Source organism: Gymnoscopelus microlampas (assembly GCF_963454915.1).
Source record: "Gymnoscopelus microlampas genome assembly, chromosome: 1".
NCBI lineage: Eukaryota > Metazoa > Chordata > Actinopteri > Myctophiformes > Myctophidae > Gymnoscopelus > Gymnoscopelus microlampas.
In genome coordinates, this window is record NC_139962.1 from 38632714 (window position 1) to 38660024 (window position 27311).

At 40.8% G+C, this 27311-nt stretch overlaps 1 protein-coding gene across 2 annotated transcripts; it reads right to left on the reverse strand.

The window, feature by feature from the left end:
* Nucleotides 1-292: 292 nt before the first annotated feature.
* Nucleotides 293-6505, reverse strand: hdgfl3 (HDGF like 3). 2 transcript variants are annotated; one of them, XM_084064194.1, is made up of 6 exons: nt 6235-6505; nt 4904-4980; nt 4362-4500; nt 2674-2835; nt 1262-1393; nt 293-894 (listed from the first exon to the last, which is right to left on the reverse strand). In XM_084064194.1, exons 1-6 carry the CDS (start codon nt 6316-6318, stop codon nt 868-870), a joined length of 621 nt encoding a protein of 206 aa, XP_083920320.1. In that variant the 5' UTR covers nt 6319-6505; the 3' UTR covers nt 293-867. The 2 variants fall into 2 exon arrangements, with proteins under 2 accessions (XP_083920320.1, XP_083920319.1); XM_084064193.1 differs by having other exon boundaries at nt 1262-1396.
* Between the last annotated feature and the right edge of the window lie 20806 nt (nt 6506-27311).

Consider the following 27311-nt stretch of genomic DNA (forward strand, 5'->3'; position numbering starts at 1 on the left):
TGTATTCCACAAGCCCCTCCCCTCTGTGTGAAAATGATTTCAACTACAGTTAAGAGTGATCAGTACACTGCAATACCAACATGTAATGACTGTAACAGAGTATATATACTGCACATGGAGGTCTTAACAAACATGTTTGTACACGGTGACAGGTAATCATGGTTGAGTCAATTCATATAGGTAGACAATGGGTCAGTATAAATATTGATTGATGGCTATCTTACACTGTGGTTTCGGTTATGAAGTGACGCTGTCCCCCAACCCTCCAACCCCCCACCCCCCGACCCTCCGTCTGTTTTGGCTGGCCTAAGCCCAAAGAGGATAAGGATATGGTAAATATACAGTGTGTTACAATGTGCATGGAACAGGGATACACTGACAGCATTTCTTCGTGGCCATGCCAAAACTGATTTTTGCACGCATAAAATGAAGTATATGTTGAAAACTTATATTACTCGGATTCATTTGTTTTGCTGAACAATAATAGACGGCAAGTCTGCGATCAATAGAAAAAAAATATTAGGTATAACTCTCCATTAGAGAGATCTAACATATTTGAATATGTGGAGGGTTGGAAAACTGAAACTTGAGTCCCTTTGCTTTATATATGACATGATACATAAGCTTTTGGTATCAGATTTTAGTACTGTAGGAATTCTGTCATTTAATGCCCAATTTCATCCTGCTATCAGCATGAAATCCAATGCCAGTCAGCATCAGTGCATCCCTTATACAAAGACACAAGTCCAACAGATGTGATAGTGACAATGGTGGCCAGTAGATGGTGCTGATGAACAATCATGTTGTAATTTCACCATTCCAATTTCACAGCTACAAAGAATGACTTCCCTTCGATGTCCTCAGGACTTAATGTTCTTCCCTGAGCAGCTGCTTCTGGGGAGAAGAATACACATAAAATCAATCACTTATTTAATAAACAATTAAGCAAATGTGATTAAGATCAATCAAGGCTACTATAGGGAAGGTTATGGTGAAAAATCCTATTCACATTGGAAACCGAACCTGGAGGCTATTTGATTTTATCCTTATATATCAGCCCCTCAAGGAAATGATATACAAACTGGGAGCAGTGCAAACTGCATTTGTATCAGTGTAAGGAGGACCTAATCCGCCTGAAATCAAGGAGGGGCTAGAATATGGAAAGTGGACTCAACCTCTGATAACTTTCAGTAACCCTGTCACTGTGATAATATCATTTATACTAAGTTAAGGTTAATGTACTGATGGTTATAAAGCCCACCTTATTGTCAGTGGTGTTTTCAATGATGTCATTGTCAGGATCTCCTCCCTCAGACCCACTCTTCTGATCCTCATCCTTCCCGTCTTTCTCCAGGTCCTCTTCCCCAGATGAGATCCTCGACAGCTTGGATGACTTCTGGCACACACACACACACACACACACACACACACACACACACACACACACACACACACACACACACACACACACACACACACACACACACACACACACACACACACACACAGAACATCTGTTGTGCATCCAAAAGTTTCATTTCCACCACATTTGGCAATACAAATTGTCTCCCTAGTCCCCAACACAAATATAGCACTAAAGATGTGACTAAGAGCAGAGTAGCACCTACGACGTAGGTGGCCACTGTTTTCACTTTGTAGGTCCTACACAGAGAAAACAGTGTCCATACAACACAAATACCTTGAGAGCACCATTTTAAAATGCTGCGATTCTCCTTTTTCTTACCCTTCCCTTAATGCACGAGGGAGGATAATGCACAAGCAAATGATTGTTTCCACTAACATTTCCGTAAAACAACAAAAGAATGTAATTTCAACCTCTAGGACCCCCCCACCCCCCGGCAATTCAGAGATGTGACAGGATTGTCTTGGATCAGCACATGGCTCTCCACGATTGCTACATTCCTTCGGATGCACCACATGTGCTGTGCGTAATGGAGCCCAGTTGCTAGGCAACAGTGGTTGCTAAGCGAGGAGTGGGATGTGGGTGACTTTTTCAACCTGCTTCCATTTACAGTGGTATTAGCTAACACACTACGGCAGTCCCTCTGCACTGCTCCATTCATTTTAAAATCATATAGCCTTTAATCCAGAACTAGGGCACGGTTAAACAGAGGGGGCAGGCATTGTGTGGTGTGTGTGTGTGTGTGTGTGTGTGTGTGTGTGTGTGTGTGTGTGTGTGTGTGTGTGTGTGTGTGTGTGTGTGTGTGTGTGTGTGTGTGTGTGTGTGTGTGTGTGTGTGTGTGTGTGTGTGTGTGTGTGTGTGTGTATATATATATATATATATATATATATATATATATGATATTCCAACAGTCTATACTAAAACCCATTTCCACCATGACACTATGCTGTTTCTGTGTGGATGACCGAAGTATAGGTAGACAGAGGCACACAATGGGTGCATCGGCCACCTCTCGGAGGGGCCATGATGCAAACATTGTTCCATAATTTCATAATTGACTTGAAGATGGTGAATCCACTTTTATTGGTGTCATCATTAAGCCTTAATTTCCAGACTGTTCACGATGGCAGAGATAAGGAGGGAGTCACGTCCCATCACTTTATCTTAATCAATGCTCCCGTTAATGCACCCACCATTCTAGTGAGTGCCCTTGTTGCTGTGTCCCCATGTTATGAGTTGGAGTCGTGTACCTTTGAGGAGGCCGTCTTTTTTCGTTTGGACCCGGTCTTGTCTCCCTTCACTTTCTCCTTGTCGTCCACCTCCTCTATTAAATCACCTTCCTCCCCCTCGCTGCTGCCATCGGCCGCGTTGCCCCCTTCTTCTGTCTCCGACGAGCTCTGTTGCTGGATGGCCTGTGTGTGTGAGAGCATGCATGGCATGTATAGTATTCATTGTGGATGTGTCCAAATGACTGAAGTTTCATTCAAGAGTGTAGTTGTCGCCTTTCAAACACTTCTGGCTGGACTTGTTATAAATGTGTCTATTCCCATGTTCCGCAGTTGTAAACACAATCTGATTAACGTGTAAACAAAGCTGAGTGAACTGATTCAGCCTGAACAATGATAACAAACACTGTGTTCCATCATAATGTAGCAATGCCAGTAATACATTGTAGGCTGATGAAAAGTGGCAAACATGGAATAATTGATTATTCACCCATAGCAACTACAGAATAACGGACTACAGGAATCTGGAGTCTCTTCCACTAAAATACATACTACTAATGAGTGCGGGTCCTGGCAAGGCCAGCAGGCGTGTGTGTGTGTGTGTGTGTGTGTGTGTGTGTGTGTGTGTGTGTGTGTGTGTGTGTGTGTGTGTGTGTGTGTGTGTGTGTGTGTGCATGTGGCGCGTCCGTTTCAATCCCTGGCTCCTCCAGGCTTCGTTTTCCGATGAGCAGGTTGGTGCCTTGCCTCCAACGGCAGGGTGTGAATGTGTGTGTGAATGGGTGAATGTAACGAACGTTGTGTCCAAGGGCTTTGGATAAAGGCGCAATAGAAATGAAGACCATTTACCTATAGAAATGCAGACCATTTACCATATCTCTGCCTGGCACTGAAAAGCCATTTTACTGAAAGCTAATAAAGCCCTATTCACTGTGATTCCATATCAGATCTAGTGAGACCTCTGGCCCCATGATGAATTTGAATGACTTTACCATTACTAGAAGCCTGGCAAGAGGTAAGCTGAGGATACATGCATTACATAGCCTATTACATGGCCTGCATTACATAGCCTAATGCAGTGTGCAATTGATGATATTTTTTGTTTAACTTGTGCAGTTAGTACTGAATTGCATTTTAGGCTAAAGATTATCATATTGCAACTGACAGCATAAATCCTCAAATGTATGATGTGTAGTGCAAGGCAATAATAATGATACCTTCTATCTAATTACCCTTCTGCTTTGAAGAACCCCTCTGAATTATTATTATTGGTTTTGGCAAGGCAATAATGGAGCTTTGTTTATGTCAATCCACACATTAATATGCACTACACATTTTAAAATGCCTCAAGCATTCAAGTCTCTGCAGGTTGATTTTCATACTGTACTGAAATGAATGGAATCTTAATAGTCAAACAAGCCATGGTGTTCTTTGGGAAATAGTCAGCAGTAATACTGTAATCTGCAAGTATACATAGTAAAATACTCATTTAACTCTGAGAGAGTACAAATGTAATCAAATGGCCCTGTAAGTGTCCATTTGGTAAATTAAGAAAGGAGTTTCCTTTGTAACATAAGTCATAGTAAATGACCTAAACCTATCAGAACACCATTATGGTCCTTTAACTGTGTAGCAAGTCTGGCATCCTAGTTAACCCCCTGGTAACTGGTACTACTACTCCCCTAAGCCATAGACACAATGGACTGCCAACTGACCTGATAGCCTGTGAACTTGACACCAGGGTTGTTCTCAATCTCCCAAAGGCCCTCATTGAAGCCTTTTCTCTTGTTGGACTTGCCAAACTTGTCTTTGTACTCCTTGTATGGAAGCAGATCCTTAGGTCCCAGAAATGCACTAAGGAAGAAAGAACTACTGTGATGCATATGAAATAATTAAAACTGTTCCCTTGAAAATGTTTTTATGAACAGATTCACATAACAGCAAACATTTGTAATCAATTCCAGAAGCTTCCCGTGCTGTTTGTAAAGCATATTTATAATATTGTCCATCCCAACATAACTCTACAGTACTACTTGAGAGTGAGAATATGTTGTCTGGGCATGTCATAATAGGCGAACATTCGACAAAAATAGCAGATCTGCAAGCTCACATAGATAAGCTATTTTTTAAGAGATTTGGTGTTGAGGTAAATAAGGAGGGGGCAAAGTACCGACCCCTGGGGGACCACGGTCAAAGAAGTATAAAGGAGTTTAAATATTGAACTGCGCATCACAGGTCCAGGAAGAAGCTTGCCTACGTTTCATGGGTCCCATAGAAGAAGATTGGATACTTGTTGGCAGGCGGCTTGACAGCCCCTTCTGGAAGTTCATCAATCTAATAATAGGCAGGGGAGGGAGAGAGAGAGAGAGAGAGAGAGAGAGAGAGAGAGAGAGAGAGAGAGAGAGAGAGAGAGAGATGCTTATTGTGATTTAACATGGCATTTGAGGGAATGCTGTTAAGACTTCTCTAGTCTTTGAATGTTTGCAAATGTTACCTTAAAAATCTAATTTCACAACAAGCCTGCCACATACAGTCCGTGCAGGCAGCATTGATTTGACATTTTGACAAAACGTCTATACATGCTGCAAAACATCGTGGTTTGTGGGAAGATGTCAACATATGCTGCAGATATTGGCACAGCGGGTTACTTGAGGTCAACGCCATGGTCGTTTGTTCAGTCAGTGTTACAACAAGCCAATATAATGCGGGGGGAAAGCAAGTAATAGTTACCTGTTTCGTTAAATCAAAGATAAGATAATGATCTCCTCGCCAAATGAAGGGGAAACAAACAGTATACACTTGAAGTAGCCATGGATACACGACGGTCTTCTATCACGACCGTCATGGCGAAACTTCAACCTGTTTTTTGCACTTTCTCCCTTTTTGGCCCGTACATCTACATTTACGTTCAGATTTAAAATATAAATTGCATACCCCATGGTTACGGATGTTACAATCATGTACGGGCCCTCGGTAGTACCTGTATCTTCCGTATTGTTCAATAAAAAGCATTTTAATCCGATCGGTGGTCATTTTCTCATATATACATATAATGTATCAGAGTGCAGTACACCTCCCAACCGATAGGGCGGTTGAAAGCATATGGAGAAAGTATGAAGAAAATGGCCACCAATCGGATTAAAATGCTTTTTATTGAACAATATGGAACATACGGGTACTTCCTAGGGCCCGTACATAATTGTAACATCCGTGGCCATGGGGTAAGCACTTTATATTTGAAATCTGAACGTTTAGGAAGATGTACGGGCCAAAAAGGGAGAAAGTGCAAACACCAGGTTGAAGTTCATCCATGACTGTCATGATATGATAGTCATGTATCAAGGCTAACACTTGAAGGAGCCTAAACTGTTCTGATCAGCAATTCAACACGAGCACAATTTCTCTCTCTCTCAGTCTCACGGCGAATAAAAGCGTTTATGAACGCTCTTTATTCATCGTGAGAGACTATAGTCGCCTAATTTGTTGAAAAACAACCATGCACGCATCCATGCTCCAGAAGCATCGGCTGTATTGTCTCAGTTCAACCCCGCCTCCCTTCCTTTCAGCTCGGCTGCATCACAGACTCACCCTCGCCGGCCAGTGCGGGTATCCCTTCATTTTAGCAAAAACCAGATCTCCAGCCTTGTATTCCCGCGGCCGTGGTCGAGCCATGTCTCCGTAAAATAAATGCGAAGTTTAAACTGTATATAGGTTATTTTCAGTACTCCTCGGCCCTCAACACAGGGGTAAATTATCGACCATCAATGTTTTTTTATATCTAGACTGCAGTTTATACACGGAAATAAATAATTAAAACGCGGAAAAAGGCCTGGAAAAAAAGGCTATCCTCCTGCGCACAAAAATGTGTGTAAAAATGAATGGAGAATGGCCGTAGCCTTAGAATCGATGGAGCTGAGGGGGTAACAGTAGCTTAAATAACAGTAGTACTCTCAGAATAAAAAGGGAAATTCTTAATACTTTACCCCCGGGACTATACTGTCCATTAGAAGGGTAATAATGATAATATAATAAATATATTTTAATGCAATGTAATGTTGTAGTGTAGGCTACAATAACGCACATGGGAAAATATTATGTGAACAAATATTTGAAGGAAAAAAAACGTTACTTTAACGCATGAGACGTGTACAGTTAATCTTAATTTGGAATTAAATAGGCAGAATTAGTCTCTTACGTCGTTCATTAGCCTATGTCTCGTACTGAGCACATTCTCCAAAATCACTCTCCAAATATTATGAATCTTTTGGACACACGTGGTGTCCTGGTATATTCTCCGAAGCTGGCAAAACGAAGCCTCAGATTGGGTCATCATGGAGCAAGTTGGGCGACCATGTGATTAAGACGTTTTTGCACTGTAATAACATTTATATAATCTAATTAGGCTACGTACAGTGGTGGGAAAAGTACTAAATTTTCTCAAAAAATGTAGAAATACTCAGTTACAATTAAGTAAAAGTCTGGTATTCAGAATGTATACTTTAATAAATGTACAAAAGTATTGGCATCACAATATAAATGAAGTACCAAAAGCAAAAGTACATTATGCAGAATGTCCAATTTGAAGTTTTCAAAATGTATTTAAAAAAAATATTTTTTTGAAAATAGCAGATCTACAAGCTCACAGTGTGATCGGCTATTTTCATATAGCCGAAATATATATAGAGCTTAAAGGGATATTTCACTTTCAAAAAATGTTTGGGTCATTTTATCGTCTACTCAGGCTTTTGGGAGCACGCCAGACAGTTTTTAAGTTGCTTGATTCAGTATTTAGATATTTGATATTCATTTTAACATACACGCCCCCTTCCTATACAAACCCATTGTAACTTCAAACTCCATTTTAACCATAATTCATCGGAAACACCAGTCCTTGGTTCTGGTGACTGATTTTGTCCTTCTTCTAATACATGAGGAGACTGTGTTTTTTCAATTAATTTGTTAATTTACTTTTAATATTCTTTTGGGAAAATGAAAGAAATTAAATACAATAAAAAATAAATAAATGAAAAATGTAATCGAAAAAACACGGCCCCTCACGTATTAGGAGGGCAGGATGCGTCGCCAGAACCAAGGACGGGTGTTTTTGATGAATCTCACATGTTAAAAATGGAGTTTGAAGTTATAATGGGTTTGTATAGGAAGGGGGCGTGTCTGTTAAAATGAATATCAAATATCTAAATACTGAATCAAGCAACTTAAAAACTGTCTCGGGGGCTCAGATAAGCCCGAGTATACGATAAAATGAGCCAATTCTTTTTTTTTTAAGTCAAATATCCCTTTAAGTGGTTAATGTATGTTTAGTAATAAAATCTCAATCTAAAAAGTAACTATTACTAAAGTTTTCAAATAATTGTAGTGGAGTAAAAGTACAATATTTGCCTCTGAGATGTAGTGGGGTAGAAGTAAAAGTATTGCAAATTCAAAAGTAACTCAAAATTGTACTTAAGTACTTAGCCTACTTAATTACTTTCCACCACTGCTACGTATTGTATCGTTACAGTATGTATGTATAGTGGAAGGCATTAGGCGCTATACAACATGTGGACACAATGTAGCCTACAACATATATTTTTACAAGGTGAATTGATCACAAATGCAACATGGTTAACAACAGGTGATGTCATGATGATTAATTGGTGTCTCTTATTATTGTTATGCCGTAATAGCTTACATGTGTTTCACAGGTTCTTCCAGTAGATGGCACTGAAAGCACACTAATTCATTTCTGCAGTCATGGAAACTGTAAATTTAATGACACCTCAGTCTGAGCTGTGACAAGTGGCATTGTCTAATCTTAGAATCGACTATTCAAAGGCAATGATAATTAGATCCTTTACAGTGGTGGGAAAAGTACTTTACTTTTTTTACTTAAGTAAAAGTATCAATACTGCAATGTCGACTATTGTATTTTGTCAACATGTTTCTTCTTCTATTACTGGTACCGAATGTCCCATGACCTCTTTTTATTACGGGGACAGAGCTCTGCTCTGTACACGTATTGTTATTGGCAGTATTCTGTCACTTCTTCTTCTTCTTCTTCTTCTTCTTCTTCTTCTTCTGCCACTTTTCGCAGTTCTGGCTGAACCGCGCTGTCGCTTTTTACGAAACTCGGCCATATGGTAGATGGTCATGAAAAACGATCAAAAAATAATTCTCACAATCTTTCGTCCAAAGGTGGCGCTATAGCACTCAATTGAAAATGCCAACTTTGACCAGGTACAACTCATGCCCTGTTTGACCTACAGCCATGAAACTTGGATACACATATGCGTCTCTTCATGCCAGACAACTTTCGTGGTCTGACTTTTGACCTCTGACCTTTAGATCTCCCACCATTTTGAATTATATGAAAAACAGTCATTGGCTCCTAACTTCTGCATTTTTTCACTTATGGAAAATCCGTTGGAAATTTTTGTAGGCAGTGGTCCAAGGTTCAAGTGCTAAACGTTTCGTGCAGATTGCTCAAAAATCCCAGGAGGAGATAGATTTTAACTATTACAGTTTAAAGAAAATTATTCATCTGTGCCTAAAACATACATGCAGACTCACATTTATTTGAAACTTTGCAGAAATGTACAGGGTCATTCCAAATATCACTGAAACCAATCTTACTCCAATTGGCCAAAAGGGGGCGCTATAGCAATTTTTTGAAAAGGCAGACTTTAAACAGGCATAAGTCATGCCTCGTTTGGCCGAAAGTCGTGAAACTTGCTTACACATGTGCCTTGACTCATGAGGAACACACGTATCGATTTGACCATTAAGCTCCGCCCTTAGATTTTCCGCAATTTTGAGCAGTTTGAAAAATACTTGTTTTTGCCAGTTCTGGCTTAACCGTGCATACGCTTTTTACGAAACTCGGCCATATGGTAGATGCTCATGAAAAACTACCAAGAAATAATTCTCACACTCATTCGTCAAAGGGTGGCGCTATAGCACTCAATTGAAAGTGCCAACTTTGAACAGGTACAACTCATGCCCTGTTTGACCTACAACCATGAAACTTCGATACACACATGCGTCTCTTCATGCCCGACAACTTTCGTGGTCTGACTTTTGACCTCTGACCTTTAGATCTCCCACCATTTTGAATTATATGAAAAACAGTCATTGGCTCCTAACTTCTGCATTTTTTCACTTATGGAAAATCCGTTGGAAATTTTTGTAGGCAGAGGTCCAAAGTTCAAGTGGTAAACGTTTCGTGCAGATTGCTCAAAAATCCCAGGAGGAGATAGATTTGAACTATTACAGTTTTATGAAAATTATTCATCTGTGCCTAAAACATACATGCAGACTCACATTTCTTTGAAACTTTGCAGAAATGTACAGGGTCATTCCAAATATCACTGAAACCAATCTTACTCCAATTGGCCAAAAGGGGGCGCTATAGCAATTTTTTGAAAATGCAGACTTTAAACAGGCATAAGTCATGCCTCGTTTGGCCGAAAGTCGTGAAACTTGCTTACACATGTGCCTTGACTCATGAGGAACACACGTATCGATTTGACCATTAAGCTCCGCCCTTAGATTGTCCGCAATTTTGAGCAGTTTGAAAAACACTTAAACCCAGGATTTTTCAGCTATTTGCGTGAAACTGTATCATCTGTGTGATCTCCTTTTTCAGAGTTGCTTGTCTGTTGGGCCAATGGCGTCTCCCTTAAATGAATGCCTCACAATCTCAAGGTCGCCAGTTCAAGCCTCACTTGATGTAGACTTAATTTAAGTTGAATTGCAAACAACATGACTGTATCAATGGATACATGTGCAAATGGTAAAGATAACCTGAAATGCTTATTTGAGAGTACGTTTTTTACGTATGACATACTTCATTCTGAAAATAGCTGATCTACAATCTCACAACTTTTCATGGTTTGTGAGCTTGTAGATCGACTACTTTCATTAGTTTTGGTTCTGAGGAGATGTACAATTTCTTCATTGGTAAATGGCTTGTGAACGAGTGATCTTAGTGTTAGTGAAACAGGGGCTTGGTTCATGAAAGAAGGCAAGAGTTTATGATCTTCAACAGACAATATCAGCCTGGACAAAGCTATAGCACTATAGGTAGTGTTGCAGCCTATTAGTCTGAAGGTTGAGAGTTCGAATCCTGTTAATGGCAGTAGGTTGAGATGTCCAATCAAACCATTATGTTTCCATCTCTCTCTCTCATCAATCTATTGTTTCCATGTCACTCTCTCTCTCTTCAATCTATTCCGTTTCCATGTCTCTCTCTCTCTCTATTCACTGGCCCCGTATTATCGCTGCTTGCAGCTATATTTTGTTTTTGTTTTTTGTTTGTATGATTATCTGTATGTTTTATTTTTACTGCTATTTTTCTTGTTGATTCTTTGCACTTTTGATTGTATGTCCTGTCTAACAAAACTTTAAAACCTGAAAATAAAGAGTTTTTACTGCAATGTAGAAATACTCAGTTACAAGTGAAAGTCCGGAATGCTAAGTTTACTTGAGTAAAAGTACAAAAGTATTGGTATCAAAATGTACTTAAAGTACCAAAAGTAGAAAGTACTCATTATGCAGAATGTCCCATTTTCACAAGTTTTCAAATGTATAAAATGTACAAAAATCATTTGAAAATAGCAGATCTACAAGCTCACAATGTGCAATGCATTGAGAGCTTGTAGATCAGCTATTTTCAAATGACCTAAATGTATATAGGGCTGAATTGTTTAATGTATGTTTTGTAATAATAATTTGAATCTACAAAGTAAATAGTAACTGAAGTTTTCAAATAATTGTAGTGGAGTAAAAGTACAATATTCGCCTCTGAGCTGTAGTGGAGTAAGTATAGAAAAATGGAAATACTCAAGTAGCTACAGTAAAAAAAATAAAAAATAAACTTAAAATTGTAGAGTACAGTACTTAGATTTGCTTAGCTACTTTACACTACTGGTCCTTTATGGCAACAGAGACTATTGTTATCTATTGCATGATATTGTATCTACCAGACAGTCCAGTAGTGGACTATAGTACTAGAACAAGATTGGTAGTCCAGTCCAACAGTACCCAGCTCATGCTGTGGGTGGCAGCAGAGTCAAGGATTGTTGTCTGATTTATACTTAGTTGTACAGCGGTGTCATTCGCTGAAAATAGACAGTCCAGTGCAATGAGTGCATAGTGCATTATAAGCTTGTAGATTTGCCATTTTCGGAGAGTGCAGTGACAGTCTTATGACGGAGTATAGCATAGGCTATCGTCGTTGCTGTCCGGCAGAAACCAGCTAACTCCATTTTGACACTTTTGCATTTTTGCCATAAATCAGGGCCATTAAACACCCTTTAAGTCTGTGTGTTGGTAAACAGGTGTTGGCATTAAAAAGCACTTCTGACAAAACCAGCTAAACCAGCGAAGTCCACCGGAGTTGGCTGGTTTTGCTGGCTTCAGGCTCCACCACCTTTTGACCTCCAACCTCAGCTTGGAGGTCCATTCAGCTGTTCTTATCAATGATGAACAAAACCTCCTAACTCCACTTTTTTTCATTTCCTGAAAAATGAATTTAAGTCTAGTCTCCAGAAAGCTGTTCAGGTGAGCTCATACCTTTCAAGTGGGTAATGCAGTGATGGAAAGTAATAAAGTACATTTACTTAAGTACTGTACTTAAGTACAATTTTGAGGTATTTGTACTTTACTTGAGTATTTTCAATTTCCAATACTTTTACTTCTACTCCACTACATCTCAGCAAATATTGCACTACAATTATTTGAAAACTTTACTTACTAGCTACTTTTCAGATATACATTTTGATATTATAAAACATACATTAACCACTTTAGCCTTATTTTATACCTAGGCTATTTGAAATAAAATAGCTGATCTACAAGCTACTTATGGTACTTTAAGTACATTTTGATGCCAATACTTTTGCACTTTTAACGGAGTACTTCTACATTGCAGTATTGTTACTTTTACTCAAGTAAAGCAATTGAGTACTTTTTCCACCACTGGGGTAATGCTACTAATGCATTTGTAGCGGTTGTGGCTCATAGCCTCTGCCTGATGACCAAATGCCTAATATCTCCAGACTAGTGGTCAAGATGTTGCATAGTTTTACACGTGGGAGACCAGAGTTTGGATTCCGGACGTTATAATAATAATAATAATAATAATAATAATAATAATAATAATAATAATAATAATAATTAAAACATGGTCGAAACATGGTTACAAAGTGCTTTACAGTGGCAATAAAATGCAGTACACCAAGAACGATTAAACGTAATACCTTTTGGGGGTGTTTACGAAATTACGCTGAGGCATTTCAGCTTAAAGACAGGTGGTACAATAAAATCATTACAGCAATAAACAAAACAATAAAAACAAACACAATGGTGGCGTGACCCGGATCGGGTTCCCCGGTGGGGGAGGTCAAAAGGGGGGCGAGTGTAGTGGTATAGTGGCTCAGACAGAGCCTCTGCCTGATGACCAAAAGCCCGATATCTCCCCCGACCAAGGGAGAATTACCCTTTAGGCTAGTGGTTAAAATGTTGGCTTTCCATGTGGGAGACCCGGTATCGAATCCCGGCATTAAACATTGACAATATTATAGGTATTCTGCTGAGAAGAAAAGGAAGTAGGCAGCCTTGAATGCTGTAATACATTCGTTCAGGCTTTTTAGCTCACGCCTTTGGCCCTGGCCTGGGTCACCATTTATTATGTCCTTGGAGTTCTGTCCTATGTGGAACTACTCAAACTGCCTCTGGAACTTTGTGTTTTCCCCTCACACAGTGACTGCTGTTCATTGGTGCACAAAATGCAGATAAATCTGGTTTCTATGGCTGCCAGTGGTGTACTGTCAACTCCCATGATGCTAAACAGCCACAGTCATAACAACACACACGTCCAGCAGCCACAGTGTTTCACAGCCATAAAGCCTCCCCCCGGCACGGTCAATTTATCATACATTTTGCAGTTTCACACTGTTCACTGTTGGACCTTCAGGTGACATTAGTGTTAGTCTACAAAGAGGCCCTTTGATACCATGATGCACCTTGCACTGCCTGTGTTCATCTCTGACCTGAAACGGGAGGCGAGAGGAGCCCTGCACACAAATGAGGGCAATTTGGTTTGCCTCTGACACCCGGTGCTCTGAATAAATGATCTAAATGCTCGCCAGAGATTGTTTTGCCACTGCCGCCCCTCAGCAATGACACGGGGGTGCAACGTACCCCCTGTGGCCCAGTGATGGCCAGCCAGGATGAATGTGGAGAAATGAGGCAGACAGCCAGTAAATAGTAGTTGCCATTGTGCCCCTCAGCAGCGGCAGGGCTGGGGGGGGGGGGTACTTGTGGAGCTCTATGTGATATGCCAGGGTCTGACATGGCACCCAGACCCAGAGCTGTCACCCCTGCGGAAACATCACCCTCGCCTCCACAATTTGTGCACTTAACACTTCACTTGGCACATGACAGGTGCTTATTTCCCCGCACTGGCTTTTTCCCCTCACAGGGATGTCTCTGAGCCCAGGGCACAAGCGGCATCTGGTATGGGTGTCTGTCCACCATGCTCCTCGTTGCCTCGTGTGTGTGACTACACCAGTGATACGTTTCACATCCGCTCCCACCATGTTTACAGCCCAGTGAGCATGGCTACAATAGACAGTGCGTGCACATGTGCGCTCACGCGCACGCACACACACACACACACACACACACACACACACACACACACACACACACACACACACACACACACACACACACACACACACACACACACGTGTGTGTGTGTGTGTGTGTGTGTGTGTGTTTGTTTGTGTTTGCAAGGGACAGGAGGGTGTCTCGGCCACACAGACATTAAGGGGATCACATTGCACTGACATATAGCTCTAGTACACAAAGTTGGCGTTGTTGTCCCAAAGGGCATTTCTGCTTTGCGGCAATTACATGAGACACTTCACATAAACAAAAAGAACAGACTTTGACACATATCCAGCTACTGTTCTATGGTATAGAGGATAAAATTGACCTAACTTATCCAAATTAGTGTGACATAATGTAAAGTATACATGATGTGAACATGCACGGTACATCATTATCAGACTCTCTTCATATAATTGGTCCTCACTAATGCTCATGATAATATGGTATGATTTTTGTCTACTTGGTCTGTGTCTCATAGGAGGGCAGTGGACAGTCCAGAAACCCGCCTAGCAGTGACATCATCGATGGGGAATCCATCCTAATAGAAACTGCAGGCTTTCTATTCCTGGAAAGTTAGCATGCTATAATGGAAGCCATAGTTATCATGTTAATAAAATTCAAAATAAAACATTTGAAATCGTGTTTGAAAAAACAAATTTGCCTAACGATGATGTCACTGGTAGGCGGTTTTCTGAAATTTCCACAGCCCTCCTCTGAGACACAGAATTTCTTTTAGGATTTAGGATTTTCTTTTACCATTATCATGACTATTAGTGAGGACCAATTATATGAAGATAGTTTGAAAAGGGGTGAAGTCGTCCTTTAAGACAATTTTTCAAATATCAAATCTTTTTACATTTTGGACAAAAGAACCAATTTTGCATCGAGGTGGAAAAAGAGAAACCTTAATATGCCTTTGCTGTGGTGATGGATCTTTGCTATTTCTCCTCGGTATCGTTAGAGTATGAGTACAGGGTTCACACTGCGCTCTGGAATCAGCCACTAGACAGAACAGATCCACAGCATACATGGTAGGTGTCCCTTATTGAAATATACGCAAGCAGGCCTAGTGTGTTTCACCAATGGGTCTATAGCTGGGAAAAAGAAAAATCAAACCTGAAATACAATCTGAATAAAACAGAATTTAGAATAAAAAGAAAATAGCCTATTCATTACTGGAGGACAGTGTAAAATGTATAATCTAGGGAAGCTAAACATTCTAAGCCGGGTAAGCCCAGTCAAAGTAAAGTGTGTACACTTTATTTATTAGTTGCAAATATGGATGGTAATGATTTATAGATAAGCCATAAGGATTTTGAACGACTAACTTTAAAAAGCCTAACAAGTTCATACCTTTGCGCATGACATGCGTGGAATATGCGTGGCCTTAAGTGATATTTTTGGTTATGTTAAAGTAGTACAATGCAGGTTCACAAATAACGATTTTTAGCAGCATCTGCTGGTCATTACCGTCACTGCAGGCCATTTGTTTATTCCTGCGTTACCCAGAATTCCATTTGTTTTCACCGGAAGACAGAAGCATTTCAAAAAGCGTTCTTTTAATTGTTTTATACTATCTGTGGATCGTTTCTCTTAGCCAGTGGAGCTTTAGTTACCGTGAGCTGTGTTTTCTTTTTCTGTTGTTTTTCGATCTTCAAATCCTACAATCTCTTAAAAACACAGTGAGATTCCTTTTTGTTATTAGCGCGGTAGTTCCTGGCCAAACAGGAAACCGGTGCGGTTGTTCCTGGCCAAACAGGAAACCGGTACATATTTCCTTTTCCGTTTTCCGGCCGGATGACGTCATTTTCGCGGGAAAGGCTCACCGAGCCACCTTTTCAATAGAAATTATATTAGAAAAGGCTTTCGGGGGGGAAATTCATGGAGTGGGTATTTGTGAAACATTTGCCACTCACAAAAGATATACAATTTAACTTTAGTTTTGTTGAAAAGGTTACCTAGTATTACTTTAAAGCTATATTCTGATAATTGTAATAATAGAATGTTTTGTTCATGAACAGGGGTCTCTCCGTCTCTCCAGCTTTAAAGAAAAACAGAAAATATATGTTCAAGTGGGTCACCAGTTTCTTCCAATCAGGAGAGAGAACTTGTCAGCTTAAATTTTATAGTGTTCTAATTAAGAAATTGTCAGTAATGTAATTAAAAGTATGTATTATTATTAATATTATTATTATTATTATTATTATTATTATTACTAGGCCTTTTTTGAATATATATATATTTCTATCACTTCCAAATTCACTTGGTTGTCCTGTATTTTGCATATGAGTTATGCTGATTGGATAAAATTGGTATCCTGACCCCAAAATATATGTTCTGTTCCCTAAAGAGCTGGACAGATATAGAGCTATTTAACTTAAAAAAATAAAATAAAAACCTTACACCCCCTTTAAGCTCTATTTTATATTTTGTCATATGATGGTGTCGACGAAAATGTCATGTTTTTTTCTCTTTTCTGTCCCTGATTTTCAAGGGGGATCATTAAAGCTGCTTGTATATTCATCATTATCACTGATTGTATAATGTGTTAATTTAACTTTGTGGATAGAGAGGGGTCATGATGGAGCAGGCCAGGAGTATGTGTGGTATTGTTGTGTATATTTGTTCTTTAACCGTTGCCCTTATTGAGGATGCACTGTAACGTTGAACCTACAGTACGTACGTACCCACAGAACAGTCCACCTCAGCAGCTACTGCCACGGTTATTCTTAGTACTTTAGCAAAAACAAAAATCTGAATCAGAATCAATTTTATGGTCACATCACACATGGGTGAAATAATTTATTTGTGCAAGCTCTCAACATTGTAGTTATAGGAAGAGTTAGAATAGGAAACAAAGAAATAGAGAGGAAAGGGATACAGGACAGGCCAAAATACGGAAGACACAGTCAAATCAAATATACACAGTCAAATACATAAGACATAATAATTATAAGCGTAATGATCAACCCTAAACCAAACCCCAAAGTAGCATCTGCATTCACTCCCTCAATAGCTGCTAAACAAAACTTCTATTTCATTGTCTTGTTCTCAAAAAGAGAAAGGTACATGCCTTAACCTTTGTAATTGATAATAGTTCACAGGTCTCTTACGGCTACGAGAGCCATATCACCTTATAACAAATAATTGATTGATTCATTGATACATAAATATACTGGTGCCCACAGGGAAACTAGCTGATGGGCAAACTTCAAAGAGCTGGAATTAAGTTAAACAGAGTTGAATAGCTTGTCAGTTATTTCCTTCAAATTAAACCAGTTTATTCCAAACAGTGATTTTAGTGTTGCTTAAGTGTAAAGATACTGCCCTTGGAAAGACTGTAAGGTGTTTGGCCTTGAAAGTAACTGGCACACTCTCCCTGGTGTTATAAATAATTGAATGTCCTGTTCAGATTGTCTCTTACCGTGGCGCCCTAAATGACTCTCCTAGATATTGTAATCACACTTGTCATGCTTAAGTCCTTTACCTCTTGTAGTCAAAGTCACGGTTTCATCCTTCACTCTCAAATCCCATGGCTATGGTTGACAATTCAAAAACAGAAATGGGATTACTCTCTTTTTGTCCTTGTCAATCACAAGGAGCCTGATGCTTTTTTTCCCAGGGCCACTGTCAAGACTGCTGGGAACGATTGTCAGGTGGCATTACTGTCCCACAAACGTTGCTAAAAGCCAACTTTTTTACATAACAAAAAAGAAAGCTGATGCATTATTGAACACATAGATCAGGTGCAATTTCTACAAAGATCCTGAGTTCTAAAATGGCGGTTTCAGACAAGACTCTTGGGTGTTTGCAGGCCTGCTGTGAGATACTATGACGGGAATTACTACACACTGGCCCTGGCATTAATAAACCATGGCGGACATAGGCTTTGGCTGCGCATCTTATGAGCTCTCCAGCCTTGTACACACAGCATTCTGAGGGGCCCAGCCCTGACAGGTAAGGCGGAGAGGCCAGCTGTGAACGCTAGCCAGGTGGTCCCAGTCCCAGACCCTTCCGCGTGGCTGCCACTGCATCAGTCCACCGCTGGCCTGATTGGCATTAATTGGCAGCCAGTTCTTTCACCCCACCCCAAGACCCGAGAGAGAGGGGGGTGCAGGGTTGAAGAGGAGAAAGAAATGGGAAAGCAAAGAGCTGGATGTGTGCCACCTGTCAGGAACCTCCTCTGATTGGCTAACTCTCCCTAACCTTGGGAACTCCCCACCACTGTCCCCCAGATCAAGGGGGGTGGCGATAATAAAGTGAAAGATCCATCTATCGCTCCATGTCTCTCTAATGGTAGCATCTGATGTGTTTCTTATGAGAACAGAACAATCTATAACGGGAAAACACTATTCTTAATGGAATAGAACTCCCCACATATTTACTATGTTGTGTCATGCTATCAGTCCTACAAATCACTTACTTACGCAGTGCAGCTTTCGATATACCATACAGGAGATACACAAAGACGTTATTTTCTTGTGTGCATGCGTGTGCATTAGAAGGAACCTTCAAAGTAAAATGGAGGTACACTAAATTGTACCTCTATAGGTAAACAGAGTCAGCATGGACCCATGGGGTGCAGCAGTATAGCTTCAAACAGAGAGTGGGGTCACACAGCCATTGGCCTCCTGCTGACCATCGACCAATGCGTGACAGGGATCAATACAGAGCCTGGTACAGCACGGCAGGTTTATGAAGCAGATGTACTCGCCTCTGAAGTTCATCACAGCTTTTAGGATAAATCCTCACAGCCCTGCTCTAAAGATAAACATAACCCCCATGACACCTGGCCATTTTCAGACAAACTGATTGAATGCGTCAAAAGTGTTTCCCTGTCACTCCAGTGACAGTTACTTTGGAGCGACTGAAAAACATGTTTTATTCTGTCTCAGAAACCTTTTCTTCTTATTTTTTCCCCGTTTCTCTTGGCTGAACCTGAGTGACTCCATCTTTTCTTCCCTCCAGGCTAAATTGATGGCAGTGCAGGAGTTAATTGTTCAGGCATGTGTTTGGCTTCCTGATGGAGAGTGGATGTGGAGCAGGGCAGGGTCAGGGTTCACAGTGACATGTTTTTTTTCTGGGCGCTGGAGATGGAGGAAAGGCCGCGGGAGAGTGTTGAACACAGGGATGAATAGGAGCTCCGCCAAGGCACTTAAACCTGTCTCAATACAGCAGCCAACAAAAGAGAATACATTGGAGACGATGGACACATCCACATGAGATTGATGCGGCAGCATAGAACTTCACAGATGTCACTTTTTATTTTATTCTGGACCCACAAAAAGGTTCCATCATTTTTCTACAAAAAACTGTTGCGATATAGTGTAAAATACCCATAATGCAGTTGGCTATGGAAAGTGTGATTCTATCAAAACTTTATTTTGATTAGAATTTCAGATTAGAAATAAATCCTTCAATATAAATAAATAACTGTTAAAAGGTCATCAAGTGACAATTAATTAATTCAGTCATATTCCCTCACTACCATAAAAGATACACTGAAAACCTCTCAGATCAGTTCATCCAACCATTTCATTATATCAGCTTGATTGAACAAGGGCCTGTTGCCTGTGTGTGCAGAGACAGCAGGTGGAACGAATTCCAATCAATCAAAGTGAGACCAGAGGGGAGCCACTTCAGCAAACATTAACTTGTGAACCCTCTCCTTTTCTCTTGCACCAGAAAACTTCAGCTTAAGAAAACTATAGAATTATAAATGTCAGTTGTGTACAACACAACATTAATGACTTTAAACTGTTGTGAAGCAACATCGAGTTATCTAGACAGCACTGATGTGCTGATGCTTTCATTTGCAAACCTTGTGTCTCACATGGTATTTTGCTGGACCCTGCCATTACTAATTTGAGTGTAAGGGATACACCACCATCGGTCAGGTTTTTTGTTTGGATACATTTGTTCTGATTCAGCCCGACTCTGGTCGACCAAGGATGGCGAGCTAACCCGTGAAGATTGGAAGAACCCAGACCGTGATAGTTCTCTCCTTGGACAGACCCAGAGCTGTAGCCCTTGTCCTCAGTGTGGTAGGAAATTATCACACACACACACTGCCCTGCCAGGAGCAGTGCAGTATTGGACGGTGATGCACACATGCAGAACCACACACACTATCTTCTGCCCTGCCAGCAGTGCAGAACTGGACATTGACAAACTCATTCTCACTACACCCTCTGCCCTGTGAGGAACAGTGCAGGACTGGACAATTAGCACCAACACACACACAACTCTCTGCCCTGCAAGGAGCAGTTCAGGACTTGACAGTGGACACTTATACACACACACACTAAGGTTCAAACACTTTGTGTCTTTGGGACTACTCTGTAGCCACTTAGTGGTGTATGGGTTTATTGTCAGTGAATGTGTTTTTGATTTATTGTCCTGGTTTATTGTAATTGTGAGTGTTATTTTTGGATTCATAGCGGTCGGATCTGTGGATCTGGACAACTGAATCTCTATCAGCCCTTGTCCCTTTTATGCCCATATATGGAGATCTCTGATGTCATCAGTATATGCCCATATATGGGTATGCCCCCTTTTATGCCCATATATGGAGCTGACTGATTTGTTTGCGCCTGATGTCATGACGACACATTGCGGTTAGACAACACACTCCATAATTGGGCGTAATGGCATTGGGAACTCCTTATATGGTTATAGCTGAGTCATAGTGACATGAGCGTGACAACGTGGTCCACCAGCCGTCCACCGCCGGCCGGTCCTCCCTTAAGCCATTTTTAATATAAGATATACATTTGCTTTATGTACGGTAGATACACTGCATGTGCAGGTAACCGGTACAGTGGGCTTTTTTTTCATTTGTTTTGTAAATGGGGGTCAAATACATATAATTTGTTAATGACATTTAAGGCCTAATATTTCTACAATTGTTACAAATTGCTAAAAACCTGTGCATAGTCATTTTGGGCATAAACAAGAAGTTGAAGGGTAAATTTAGGTCTGATAATGTTGTACAGTGCATGTTCAAATCATGTATACTTTGCATTATCTCTTCTTTCTTTATTTATTTGGGAAAAAAATTGGGGAAAAAAGACAATTTAACATCGAGGTGCCCACAATGTTTGGTGCCCACTCGACCTGTATTCCATGTGCAATACAAATACATGTAATTAACACATTTTGACTTGATATGATTTGCCTTAGATAAATATATAAATATAGAGAATATAGAGAGCGTAAAGGGTTAATTACTGTAAAAAGTTAAGATTACAATTCTTAAAAAATAAGCTGTATGTCTCAAAAATATTATATTTCAATTTCTGTGTGTAGGTGTGCGTGCATGCGTGCGTGTGTGCGTGTGCATTTGTTACATTTTTGAATCACTGTCTAATACAGACCACTGTAATTACAAAATGTTTGTTGACGATTTAGCTGAAGACAGATCATGATAAAGGATTACCTAAAGAAAGAAATATGGCATAACAGCAAGAATATTTCAAATCTAAATGTGTGCGTGCGTGCGTATGTACGACGGTGTTGATCCAGCCAGCCATGCAACGACCCCCTCTCCACACACACACGCGCGCGCGTGTGAGCGTGCATACACCTTCCTCCCCCTCATGTGGGCCAGTAAATCTTGTGGTTAGTGTGGAAATGCACCCAGTCATCCCCAGATAGCCCTAATCATCAGACCCCTGGCTGATCGTGGGACGGCCCATAAGTCCGACACTCGTGGCATTACTTCAGCCAGCTTAAGCCATCTTAAGGCACCAAATTGCACTGTAGCCGGACAATGATTCGAGGTTATTTGTCTCGGCGGTGGTTGTTTAGTTCCTTTAACTTTGTTCACCATCAGTGCGGGGTGAGTGGACTCTGGAAATCGCCGGGGTATTTAACAAGGCTTGTGTAATTGATTGTGGCAGATCCTGCCAGTGAACAGCAGGTCCACGGCCCCTTTCACTGAGCCCAGTGGAGGGCTTGCATTGATGTGGATAAGGGAATTATCTCTACTCTGGTGACTTGGACTGGAGGACACTGGAAATTCAATTAAACCAATCTATGTTCTCAATATATATATATCCTGTGTTTTTACTGTAAAGGCTGAGTTCTGATGCATATGGAGGCCTGTGTGGGTCAAAAGTGGATGAAAGGTGATGCAACACTTCAAACTGGAAGAAAAGCAGGGAACATATTTTTGGGAGTAAAACGTTTCAAGTAATCTGTACTTTTCATTTCAAGGATATTTTTCATTTCTTCTTGAAGAATATGCTAAACCTATGTATTGTTTCAGTATAAATAATTAAAATACACTTTAAATAATTTATCTTACATATATCTAGCTCACAACGCCTTGCATTGTAGATAGGCTATATTCACAATTTTACTTTTTGGAAAAAGGAACGGTTTTGGACATACAAGGTTTCCACCCGACAGCGACGATATAATCCTGTGTATTTTCATCTCACTGATTCTCTTTGCGTGGTTGAAGTTGTGAGTGACCTGTGCACCTGCGTCCTGACTCAGTGTGTGGGAGGATTCCGTGGTCCGTTGATACAGTACGTTGTGCACAATATTACCATTTATCTCATGAGTGAGTAGGAGTGAGATTTGTAAAGTGTTAACAATTCAGCTTTGGCTGCGACACTGCAGAGCTGAGAGAAGTTAACCACGAGACAATCAGGTGGCGTTCCCTACTTTGTACTGTTATGAGAATAGCAGGAAGGAGCAAAGATGTTCATGCTATTTGAACCGTTGCTCTTTCAGGAGCAGAAAAGAGTGAAGAAAAATTATTGAAATTATAAGGGCAAGAATTATATTAATAGAAATAAATAAAAGATTGTTAAAATAAAAGTTAGTATAGGGTCTATTTGGACTGCTTCTAAGTGGATGGTTGAACATAATAAAGACGGATGGATTTCTTTCTGTGTATCATTATGCAACACTTAGATACTGTTGAAGAAAACAAAAGCAGTGGTGTGAAGGTTAGTTTGTATTGGGGAAATTGGGGTGTGGATAAATTTGTTTCACTTGAAGGAGCCTCTCTGCTCCACATGCCTTTGTTTTCTGGGATTTTTAATGTTAGCTTGAATGCTACTGAACTCTGCAGCCTTGTTTTCCTTTAGTGTAACAACAGCGTACACACACGTAAATGAAGACATGACGATGTGCACGCAGACACAAAAGCTGCTCAATAATTCAACTGAGGAAATATCACATTGCGTGTCTGGGTGATACTTTAAATGTCACCCCTTAGGTGTCTGGCAGCCGTACATTTGATAACATTTAATCGATGAATAGAGTGCATGCATGTCTCCTCCACTGCCGAGTGATAACCTGATAAAGTTTGATTTGCACTTTCCTCTATGCTTGTATGTGTTGTGTTACACTCTGTCTAATACTAATCGCATATTAATTCTTATGTTTCATCCTTCAGATGTAATTATTTCACCACCTTCATCCCCTGCCAGGAAAAGGACTAGTAGTAGGTAATGGCAAAGTAATACTGAGAGATTAAGTGGGTTCTTGTGGATTACTCACAGTGACTGATGCTTCATTTTTGAAACCCAGGATAGATCACAGTGGCCTGGGGGAGGAAAAACAAGACAAGAGACGTGGAAACAGCACATTTTCTGTGTGACACATGGGGGGGGCTGTGGTTTGTGTTGGAGATGGTTGCTTCATGACAACGGCGTGTGAAATGCAGAGGAGAGGCGACCGGAGGCGCGGGGAGTGAGTGAGGAGAAAGGAAAGTAAAAAAGCAGATGTCTGGTGTTGGAGTACAGGCCTGACGATGAGTGATTCCGCCCAGTGAGGGGATGACACTGGGGCCCCGCTCACATGGACCTCTGGGATGAGCCTCCCTTTTGCAGCACGGAGAGACTGCTTTAGCGATAGGCACGGGCCAGCACCGCCAAGAACTGTCCATTAACCACATGAACTCTACCTTACCTAATCTGGGCATGTCTTAATAAGTGAACGTTCAGCAAAAATAGGCAAACAATTGCCAAAAATAGGCAAACATTTGGCAAAAATATGCAAACGTTTGGCAAAAATAGGCAAACATTCAGCATAAATAGGCCAACATTCTGCGTAAATAGGCGAACAATCGGCAAAAATAGCAGATCGACAAGCTCACAATGCATCACATTGTGAGCTTTTAGATTTATTTGCTATTTTTGCTATTTAACTACAACTTAATATATAGGGTTTAACTGGTTAGCCACTATGCTCCACCTACAAGGCCATATTTTGAACGTGCAGCAATGTCTGATCAGCCTCAGAGGCATGGGATTCACACGCAAACATAGACGCCCATATACAATACACATTTGGCTATAAACTCACAGACACACACGCAAACACACGTGCACAGCACTAACCACCATCCCCCTCACGTTCATGTGTAATGGATTTTTAGATGTAATGGATAGTATCAGGGCTGATTTTGACGAGTCCCTAGGCTGCTCTAGAATTCCTTTTGAAATCCCTTTCTTTAGTAGTCTTGTTCAAGTAGCCGCAGGCCATGGCCCTCCGAGATCACAATGTTATTAATACAAACATGTCAAACCGCATGCTGAAATTCAAAACAGAGGTGCCAAAATGTCAAGGTGTCAAACTCCTGAAATATAAATTATTCTTTAATATTCCTTAGCACTACACAAAATATGCTTTAGCGCATAAAAAAGCAGATGTGCCTGCGCATTTAATATTTCAGCATAATGTCACCAATTGCAACCGCAACTGGATTCTCTGACGTCTGTGACCCTGGGTTGTGATGTGAAATTTCAAGTAGGCTAGCTGATTAATGACTGGACTTTGTAGCCTATGCCATGCCTATGCCATCTCTCCTCCCGCTAAACTAAAGCATAATTCCTCCATATGAAGCTCAAGGACATCTGCTCTCATAACAACACTATAGTTAAGTGCCATATAATATCCTTCATTGCTTTCTTTTTTCTTGTTTAAATATTTTGTATCAGAACATTTTATACAAAATGACACATGGACAAGTCTTTTTTTTCCTTCTAACAGACACACACAGAGCGACAGAGTGAAAAAGAAATTCACTGGATCAACTGCTTGTGTGGTACAACTCCTTCACTCGAGTTAATGGTTTTGGCTATACTGATATTCTGAAATTGTTTCCTTTAATTCCAGTCTTTTGTATGGATCCATTCCAAACATGGGTGCTGTATTCATCATTTAACAGGGAACTAATGAGCTTGGCCCTCTTAATTATCCTCGCCTGTTCCCATGACATCTGTCCATCATCCACATGAACACCTAATTGTTTTAATGGCCTCTGAAGGAGATGAGAGGTGCCATGCAGTCAATATTCACAGCTCTGTTTTCTAGCCTGCCCGTTTGTTGGCAGCTGTGGCATCTGCTGTACCAGTCAAAGACCAGCGGGTGCCACCTCACCTCCCTCCCATTAAACGCTCCCATTGCACATTTCGGTCAGTTCTACCGCTGAAGCGGTGCGCCTTGTCACCTCAAATGACCATTAACCTCTGACGTAAAGGCATCTTACGTCTGTGACACTAAAGGGTGGGAACCATCCGGAAAGGCAAAGTTACCTGATGCGTTTTGTCACCTCTTCCGGCTGCGTGAGCAGGCATTTGTGTCGGTGCGTTCGCTCCCGGGCCCGCGAGCGTCAGACCGCATCTGCTGTGGCTGCTCTCCTTCTGCCAGTTCCCCTTCATGACATCTGAAACTAGCCAGACCAACACTGGTTTACACATGAAATGCTCGGGCCACTCAGCCCTGTGAGAGCAAACTGTCAGTCAACCTGCTCAGGACCTTGAAGCACTGACCTGCCTGCTGAACTGAGCTCCATAGCACAGCGCTCCTGCACTGGGAGCAGGAGTAGCGTACTATATGGTATTTTTTATTCGTTGACGTTTGGGAATGGATGTTTTCTCCCCTGTTCGGTGTTCGTGGGGAAGGTTGAGAGAGAATAAAGCCATGCAGGAGCGAAAAAATAGTCCTTGCTGCAGTTAGATTACTTCCTTTTAGCCTTGAGTTGCCTTTCCTACAGTTTGAGGGAGAAGTATGATCCTGAAATAAAATTGCAGTAGTGTACTTCATCTTGCTATTTCAATTATCATTGGGGTTCAAGAAACCCTATATTGTTTTGGAGCTGACTTAAACATTTACTCCTGCCAATAATTGGAACTTATGAAAAAATAATAATAATACTGAGTCTGATTTACAGTTCATGAAACTTCAGCTACAGTCCTACATATATCCTTACTTTACAAATTTGCCTCAAGAACTACAAAAGTCTGTCTTACTACTAGAATCTCCTAAACTGTGTTGACTGCCAACACATTTAATGTGGATCAATATGGACCATGCTTATCAAAACTGACATACATTTTTGATATCTTGCTTAATTGTGAAGACCAAGTAGAAAAGGGCACTCCTCAGAGCGCAGGTTTTTGCCAGGCTGAGGGGCCTCACCAGGGCTATGCCAGCGGTGGGCAGCCACCAGCAGGACACGAGGAAGCTGCGGGGGGGTAATAGCGCTTCTAACTTTCTATACTTGCAGTACAAGTTTTAGCGTTTGTGGCACGCCCTATGGGCAGAAGAAAACACGCTTTTGAAGGTGCCCTCTATAGAGGCCCCTCAATGCGATTCCAATTTGGGGTTGGGGATGTTGCGTTCACGATATATGGCATTTTTTGTTTGTTAGGCCTCACCTACTAATTGTTGAAGCCAAATACAAGCAAACAATATCAACACAAGAGTCGTTGTCACATGACGCACAAGATCATTTGTACCTAATTTGTTGGGGAGGGGGGGTCATGTTCCTTTGTAAAGCAATCAAAGCCGATCAGAATGGAAAATGAAAACTGAATGATCACATTAAAGGTATACCAACTTAGGGGTACCAAGGTGTACCAACTTAGGCAAAAACATAACTCTAATAAACTTAGGCCAAGACAAAACTTGCAGGATTCATTCAAGTGATATGAACATTATGGGTGTGCAATAACACAAATCAGACT